This window comes from Acipenser ruthenus, chromosome 47 (genome assembly GCF_902713425.1).
Source record: "Acipenser ruthenus chromosome 47, fAciRut3.2 maternal haplotype, whole genome shotgun sequence".
NCBI lineage: Eukaryota > Metazoa > Chordata > Actinopteri > Acipenseriformes > Acipenseridae > Acipenser > Acipenser ruthenus.
This window is the reverse complement of record NC_081235.1, coordinates 9,392,852-9,401,408: the sequence shown is the minus strand read 5'-3', so window position 1 is coordinate 9,401,408 and position 8,557 is coordinate 9,392,852. Positions and strand designations below refer to the sequence as shown.

Here is an 8,557-nt window from a genome sequence, read left to right as displayed (position 1 = left end):
CACTGAAAAAACTTTGAATGATTTTGTATTTTCTTACCTTTGATAAATTGTGTTTGGAATCGGAATGGATCGATGCAAGACACACATACTGTACCTCAACATGCGCACACACTCTTTTTACAGCACTGTTTGTTTAATACATGAATTCCTGAAAAGTTTAAGATACAAAGGGAATTACGTGCCCTGCAAATAAAACCGCGTTTTTCTTTGTGCACCAAGGTGCATGATGCTGGGTTGAGCCTGTAGGGCTGCTGGATGTGCTGATCTGAGTGCTCGTGACTCGCGTCGCTCTCCATGTGTCTGAAGAGGAAGCCGTTTGCTCAGCTGCTCAGTTCTGGTGAATCAGAAGAGATTCTAAACTCAGAGAAGCAGCGATTCCACTCAGCAGCTCTGAGGAGCAGCGCTACAGTAGCACGCTATCAACCCTGCATTAGCGCTGTGTGGAGGAGAAACGAGATGCTTTAACCCATTCAGTGCCTCTGTCCTTGTTTCAGGACGGGCTGCTTAGTCATTTTGTGGAGCATTTTGAAGTAGCAGCGTCATTTCAAATGTGCTCTTTAACTCTACCACTACATCCCGGGCCCCCGCCCCGCCCCCTGGCCTGCGCCCCGTCTCTCAGCTGAGATAACCTCGCCTCTGCAGCAGCTTCTCACGCAGCTCCTCTGTTACACCTGAGAGAGAGAGAGAGAGAGAGAGAGATGGGCTGAGAGAGAATGCACACAGAGACACAGGGATAGAGAGACAGCATGCACACAGAGACACGGATAGAGAGCATGCACAGAGACACAGAGAGCATGCACAGAGAGAGAGCATGCACTGAGACACGGATAGAGAGCATGCACACAGAGACAAGGACAGAGCATACACAGACACACAGAGAGCATGCACAGAGACACAGAGAGCATGCAGAGAGAGAGAGCATGCACAGAGACACAGCATGCACAGAGACACAGAGAGAGCATGCACAGAGAGAGAGCATGCACACAGAGAAAGCATGCACACAGAGACAAGGACAGAGCATGCACACAGAGATAGCATGCACAGACACAGCGATAGAGAGGGTTAGGGTTAGGCAGCAGGCAGCTCCAGTCTCCTGCAGCGTGATGACGTCACTCACTGTGCAGCAGCATCTCGTTGGGCTGTGATTGCTGTGGTAACAGGGGCTTCACGGTTGCCGTGGATTCGGAGGGGGGGCGCTGGCTGGGTTTGGGTTTGAGACACACGGGGGGCTTCAGGGGAGCTGTGGGGGGCATGACATCATCAATCATCCACTTTGAATATAGTGTGAAATAACAATGCATGAATTAATAAAGTGAAACTCACTCTTCATATTCACTGGGTTCATCGTTGTGGGAGCTGTAAATGAAGCAGAGAGGAGAATAAACCAATTAAATAAACATGAAGAGGACCGTCCATTCTGAGAGAGAACCCCAAACTCAACCCCAACCCCAAACTCAACCCCAACCCCAAACTCAACCCCAACCCCAATCCAAACTCAACCCCAACCCCAATCCCAACCCCAAACTCAACCCCAACCCCAATCCCAAACTCAACCTCAACCCCAACCTCAACCCCAATTCCAACCCCAATCTCAACCCCAACCCCAAACTCAACCCAGGGCAGGTTACCTGGTTTGGGTGGCAGGAGGGGCGGTCGGGGGGAGTGGTCAGCCTGACCTTTCTTCACAGCGTCCTCCGCACTCTGAGCATTACCTGCAGACAGACACAGGTTAGCACAGACACAGACAGACACACACACAGGTAAGTACAGATACAGACAGACACACACACAGGTAAGTACAGACACAGACAGACACACAGGTTAGCACAGACACAGACAGACACACAGGTAAGTACAGACACACAGGTAAGTACAGATACAGACACACACACAGTTAAGTACAGATACAGACAGACACACAGGTAAGTACAGATACAGACAGAAAGACACACAGGTAAGTACAGACACAGACAGACACACAGGTAAGTACAGACACAGACAGACACACAGGTAAGTACAGACACAGACACACACACAGTTAAGTACAGATACAGACACACACACAGTTAAGTACAGATACAGACACACACACAGGTAAGTACAGACACAGACAGACACACAGGTAAGTACAGACACAGATAGACACACAGCTTGGTGCTCTCACAGTAGTCGTTCAGGTAAAAGTTTTCCTCTGGTTCCGGTTCTGGGATGGGTTCTGGTTCGGTGTACAGGGTGGGAAGTGAAGCCCGAGGAGAGGGGATACCTGGAGAGGAGAGCAGGGGCTGTGAGAGACACACACACACTGACAGAGTCATTATACTGTCACTGTCAGACACACACACACTGACAGAGTCATTATACTGTCACTGTCAGACACACACACACTGACAGAGTCATTATACTGTCACTGTCAGACACACACACACTGACAGAGTCATTATACTGTCACTGTCAGACACACACACAGAGATTACACTGTCACTGTCTCAAGTCTACAAAAAGCACACCGCTGTGCCAGGACACATGCTGAAAGCACACCGCTGTGCCAGCACACATGCTGAAAGCACACCACTGTGCCAGCACACATGCTAAAAGCACACCGCTGTGCCAGGACACATGCTAAAAGCACACCGCTGTGCCAGGACACATGCTAAAAGCACACCGCTCTGTGGGGGACGCACAGTGTAAAAACATCCCTCAATCCAAACCAGGGGAACGTGCTGTACTGCCTGTGCAGGAGGGCTGGGAGAGACGAGGGTGGGTATCGGGGAGCAGGGTTACCTGGTTTTTTGGGAGGGAGGGGGGGTTTGGGGGTCGAGATCGCTCGGGCACGCTGCACAGTGTCCTCCCCACTGTCTCTGTCCGACTGAACAAAACCTGAAGACACGGGAAAACACAGTGAGCAGAGAGCAGGGAGGGAGTGCAGAGAGTGGAATAGCCTGCTACCCTCCTGCTATAGGACAAGCAAGCAGGTCTGCAATGCACAGACAGACAGACAGACGGACAGGTCATCCCAAACACTATCGGAGTGACATGATCAGAGGACAGTGTCTCCGGGACTCACTGATGCTGTGCTCGTAGTCCTCCTGCAGGATGAAGGGCACCAGGGTGCGGTCCGTCTTCTCTATGAAGCAGCTCACCACGTCACAGAGAGAGGAGCACGAGATCTGAGGGGCAAGGAAGGGGTTAATGAGCCAGGGTGTGAGAGTGTGAGAGTGTGACAGAGTGAGAGTGTGAGAGTGTGACAGTGTGAGAGTGTGACAGAGTGAGAGTGTGACACAGTGACAGTATGAGAGTGACAGTGTGACAGAGTGACAGTGTGAGAGTGACAGTGTGAGAGTGTGACAGAGTGAGAGTGTGACACAGTGACAGTATGAGAGTGTGACAGAGTGAGAGTGTGACAGTGTGAGAGTGTTCGAGGGGCGGTCTGTGACTCACAGGATTCTCCACCTCGATCAGGTAGCCTGGGCCCTGCCTTCCCACCCGGTAGTGCTTCATCACCGAAGACCTGCAACACAGGAGCAGCTGACACACTGCTCTCAATCACCCTCCCAAAACCTACTCCCCTCTCCCCCCTCTCCCCCCTCTCCCCCTATCCCCCTATCCCCCTCTCCCCCGATCCCCTTACCCGTTGAGCTCCTGTCTGGTGCTCACAGCATAGCTCTGCCCGTCTCTGCCCGGGCGCAGCAGCAGGTTCCCGCAGTCCGGGTATTTCTCCAGGAGAGACTCTGCCTCCGTCCGGGACACTTTGTTGAAGCAGCTGCAGGGAGAGAGGCAGAGGAGCAGGGTGAGTGAGAGGGGGCAGAGAGGCAGAGGAGCAGGGTGAGTGAGAGGGGGCAGAGAGGCAGAGGAGCAGGGTGAGTGAGAGGGGGCAGAGAGGCAGAGGAGCAGGGTGAGTGAGAGGAGGCAGAGAGGCAGAGGAGCAGGGTGAGTGAGAGGGGGCAGAGAGGCAGAGGAGCAGGGTGAGTGAGAGGGGGCAGAGAGGCAGAGGAGCAGGGTGAGTGAGAGGGGGCAGAGAGGCAGAGGAGCAGGGTGAGTGAGAGGGGGCAGAGAGGCAAAGGAGCAGGGTGAGTGAGAGGGGGCAGAGAGGCAGAGGAGCAGGGTGAGTGAGAGGGGGCAGAGAGGCAGAGGAGCAGGGTGAGTGAGAGGGGGCAGAGAGGCAGAGGAGCAGGGTGAGTGAGAGGGGGCAGAGAGGCAGAGGAGCAGGGTGAGTGAGAGGGGGCAGAGAGGAAGAGGAGCAGGGTGAGTGAGAGGGGGCAGAGAGGAAGAGGAGCAGGGTGAGTGAGAGGGGGCAGAGAGGCAGAGGAGCAGGGTGAGTGAGAGGGGGCAGAGAGGCAGAGGAGCAGGGTGAGTGAGAGGGGGCAGAGAGGCAGAGGAGCAGGGTGAGTGAGAGGGGGCAGAGAGGCAGAGGAGCAGGGTGAGTGAGAGGGGGCAGAGAGGCAGAGGAGCAGGGTGAGTGAGAGGGGGCAGAGAGGCAGAGGAGCAGGGTGAGTGAGAGGGGGCAGAGAGGCAGAGGAGCAGGGTGAGTGAGAGGGGGCAGAGAGGCAGAGGAGCAGGGTGAGTGAGAGGGGGCAGAGAGGCAGAGGAGCAGGGTGAGTGAGAGGGGGCAGAGAGGCAGAGGAGCAGGGTGAGTGAGAGGGGGCAGAGAGGCAGAGGAGCAGGGTGAGTGAGAGGGGGCAGAGAGGCACAGGAGCAGGGTGAGTGAGAGGGGGCAGAGAGGCAGAGGAGCAGGGTGAGTGAGAGGGGGCAGAGAGGCAGAGGAGCAGGGTGAGTGAGAGGGGGCAGAGAGGCAGAGGAGCAGGGTGAGTGAGAGGGGGCAGAGAGGCAGAGGAGCAGGGTGAGTGAGAGGGGGCAGAGAGGCAGAGGAGCAGGGTGAGTGAGAGGGGGCAGAGAGGCAGAGGAGCAGGGTGAGTGAGAGGGGGCAGAGAGGCAGAGGAGCAGGGTGAGTGAGAGGGGGCAGAGAGGCAGAGGAGCAGGGTGAGTGAGAGGGGGCAGAGAGGCAGAGGAGCAGGGTGAGTGAGAGGGGGCAGAGAGGCAGAGGAGCAGGGTGAGTGAGAGGGGGCAGAGAGGCAGAGGAGCAGGGTGAGTGAGAGGGGGCAGAGAGGCACAGAAGGAGGGTGAGTGAGAGGGGGCAGAGAGGCAGAGGAGCAGGGTGAGTGAGAGGGGGCAGAGAGGCACAGGAGCAGGGTGAGTGAGAGGGGGCAGAGATGCAGAGGAGCAGGGAGTGAATGCTGTTGCACCTACCTGGGCAGGTCTGTCTCCTGCTCAGTGCAGTTCGCAGGGCTGCCTGCGGGGGGTGCTGCGCTCTCCTCCTGCTTCCTGCGCCTCTTCTCCTCCTCCGACAGGACCTCCTGCAGCAGGTGAATCTGACCGGGCAGCAGAGTGAGGGAATGGGGCACCGCGAGCTGGAGAGAGGGAGAGGGGGAGAGTGAGGGAGAGTGAGGGAGAGTGAGCAGGGGAGAGAGAGGGATTGAGTGAGTAAGAGTCAGAGAGGGGGAGTGATGGGAAGCAGGGAAGAGTGAGGAATTGAGTGAGTGAGAGAGAGAGTGAGCGAGTGAGAGTGAGAGAGCGAGAGTGAGACTCACCTTAACGATGGTGTAGATGAATCCCTTCCACAGCTCCCGGGCCTCCAGACTGGGAACCTGAGGGACACACAGACACACAGACAGACAGACACACAGACAGACACACAGACACACAGACACACAGACAGACACACACGCAGGCAGAGTTACAATCACTAGCCTGGAAGATGAACTGGTGCAATGCAGTCTCATGTGGGCGTCGACTCACCGTCAGTCGGAACTCTCCGTCGCGCATCTTCAGTGTGAGGCGCCCCGCCTCCAGGTTCTTGTCTCGGCTGTTGTCATCAGTCAGCGACAGGAAACCAGACAGACAGAGTTTCTCCACATACTGCACGCAGACACGCAGACACACAGAGAGACACACAGAGAGACTCAGAATCCAATGAATGCATGAACACAACACTGTGTAATATTATCCGTATGAAATGTGAAGAGTGGACCGCGCTGGGCGTGGACTCACCGTGGTGTCCCGGGAGTTATTGAAGAAGAACAGAGTGTCTCCGATCAGACTCGTCCAGTATCGCTTGTGCTCCTGCGGGGACAGAGAGACAGAGAGAGGACAAATGTAGCCTGACATCACACAGGTGTGCAGAGGCTGCCTGCAGCATGCTGAACCAGGAAACCAGAGTCTCACAAACACCATGCCTGCCATTCCAATCCAGCTCACAGGCGTCAAACTTCATTTCCTGATCATCAGGTTTCAAACACAGAGAAAGAGACACAGAGTCACAGCGTTCCAGAGACACACTGAGATGCTAGGAATATGAGAGCCATCATGCTAATCAACCCTGTAATGTGGGTACACTTCCTACAAAACAGTATTGAATATTTACTGCTGGGGATCTGAGAGCCAGCACAGTCTACAGCACAGTCTACAATACAGTCTACAGCACACAGTCTACAATACAGTCTACAGCACAGTCTACAGCACACAGTCTACAATACAGTCTACAGCACAGTCTTCAGCACAGTCTACAGCACAGTCTACATTTTGCATCTCCTAGAATTTTAGGATTAAGACATCATTTGAATACAAAATACTATATGAACATAATATAAATGTTTCATTTAACATCGGACAGGCAGGAGGAATGAGGCTCCGGAGTTTCCGTGCTGGAATGTGAGCGCTAATCTTGGTCCATGATAACAATCACACTGATGATAATATTAATAACAACAGATAAACTTGCTGGAGTGGTTTGGGGCACGCTTCACGCTTCACTCTTCACTCTTCACACTTCCTTGTTATTCGAAACCCTGGAAAACATTTCTTGAGCTGCCTTTCATTGACGTCACTGTGTATGCGAAACAAGATTCCTGAACGAAGAATACAGTGTGCTGGCCAGCACTGCAGAATATAGAACTGGGTATCTACCTGCGACACAGACACACAGAGACACACAGACACACACACAGAGACAGACACACAGACACACACAGACACACACAGACACACACACACACACAGACACACACAGACACACACACAGACACACACAGACACACACACAGAGACACACACACAGACACACACTCACAGACACACACACAGACACACACAGACACAGACACACACGCACACACAGACACACAGAGACACACAGACACACACACACAGACACACACACACACAGACACACACACAGACACACACACACAGAGACACAGACACACACACAGACACACAGACACAGACACACACGCACACACAGAGACACAGACACACACACAGAGACAGACACACACAGACACAGACACACACACAGACACAGACACACACAAACACACAGACACACACAGAGACAGACACACAGACACACACACACACACACACACAGACAGAGACACGTACCACAATTACAGGGTCTGGAAGGAGGTTTGATTGGTTCAATTTAACAATTGAAAGGAGTGGAAGAGCCAGCCTTGTTCTCAGAGGTGGATGGGATTCAGAGTGTTGCAGGGAATCCGAGTTCATTTTCAGCCAAATATTATGATTATGATTATGATTCATTGTTGTTATTATTGTGATTATGATTATGATTATTATGATTCATTGTGATTATTATTGTGATTATTATTCATTGTTGTTATTAATTGTTATTATTATTCATTGTTGTTATTATTGTTATTATTATTGTTATTATTCATTGTTGTTATTATTGTGATTATTATTATTTCAATGTTTTTGTTTCACTTCGCCTTCTCTTTTTCCCTCTCTGTATGATCTGTATCTGAGCTCCCAGCTCATGTGAAACCAACGCGACCGCTTTATTTGTCTGCTGAGATATGAAGATGTATATCAAACACTTTGGGGTTGTTTTGCACCCCTGTCTCTGAACACTGTCCGGTGTAATGTACTGTCCGTAGCGGGACACGGTATTGTAACCGGGTCTGACCGGACCAGCGCTGCAGCACCTCCTCAAAAACTGCCCTGTTCAAATAACGATATTAAACTAGACTCGCATTGCGCGACTCCAGCTGTCACTGGAACACACTGGCATTCACAGAACAACACTGCTACTGCTACTGCTACTGCTACTGCTAATAATAATAATAATAATAATAATAATAATAATAATAATAATAATAATAATAATAATAGCGAAGCAATTTAGAGCTAAATGGAGATTAAAACAGAACTATACATACAAATATTTTATTTAAAAAAAGACCAAACGTGGTGACGCTGCTGACTGCATTTTGTGCACAAAGGGGAAAAAACATGATGAAAATTACGAAAATAAAAGTCAGGAGATCGTACCTTTTCCTTGGGCCCTTTCTTCTCAATAAACCCCTCGTAATAGCTGGGCGGCAGCGCGGATTTCCCCCGGCCGGGCCGCTGTTTTTGCATGACTCCGGGTATCGAGACAGTAACACAGGGACAGTCCGGTCCAGCAGAGTCCGTCTCTCTCCCCTGGCCCCGGGGCGCTTTGTCTGCGCTGACGGTATCGAACACAGGCAGCCTGGTCGAG

The 8,557-nt window shown here is 52.2% G+C and overlaps 1 protein-coding gene across 1 annotated transcript; it reads right to left on the bottom strand.

Annotated features, from left to right (window-relative positions):
• Positions 1–9: 9 nt before the first annotated feature.
• LOC117971444 (signal-transducing adaptor protein 2-like) lies at positions 10–8,551 on the bottom strand. The gene is made up of 14 exons (XM_059013911.1): positions 8,347–8,551; positions 6,046–6,117; positions 5,794–5,913; positions 5,586–5,642; positions 5,245–5,405; positions 3,629–3,760; positions 3,439–3,508; positions 3,065–3,167; positions 2,782–2,877; positions 2,165–2,263; positions 1,629–1,712; positions 1,324–1,356; positions 1,118–1,240; positions 10–671 (listed from the first exon to the last, which is right to left on the bottom strand). Exons 1-14 carry the CDS (start codon positions 8,434–8,436, stop codon positions 616–618), a joined length of 1,296 nt encoding a protein of 431 aa, XP_058869894.1. The 5' UTR covers positions 8,437–8,551; the 3' UTR covers positions 10–615.
• Between the last annotated feature and the right edge of the window lie 6 nt (positions 8,552–8,557).

Excerpts from the sequence above, each read along its gene's own strand:
- LOC117971444 (XM_059013911.1), bottom strand. The coding sequence starts at position 8,436 with ATGCAAAAACAGCGGCCCGGCCGGGGGAAATCCGCGCTGCCGCCCAGC. Across the intron at positions 5,914-6,045 it reads ATAACTCCCGGGACACCACG|TATGTGGAGAAACTCTGTCT; the intron begins GTGAGTCCACGC and ends GTCTGCGTGCAG. Across the intron at positions 1,357-1,628 it reads CCTCCTGCCACCCAAACCAG|CTCCCACAACGATGAACCCA; the intron begins GTAACCTGCCCT and ends CTTCATTTACAG.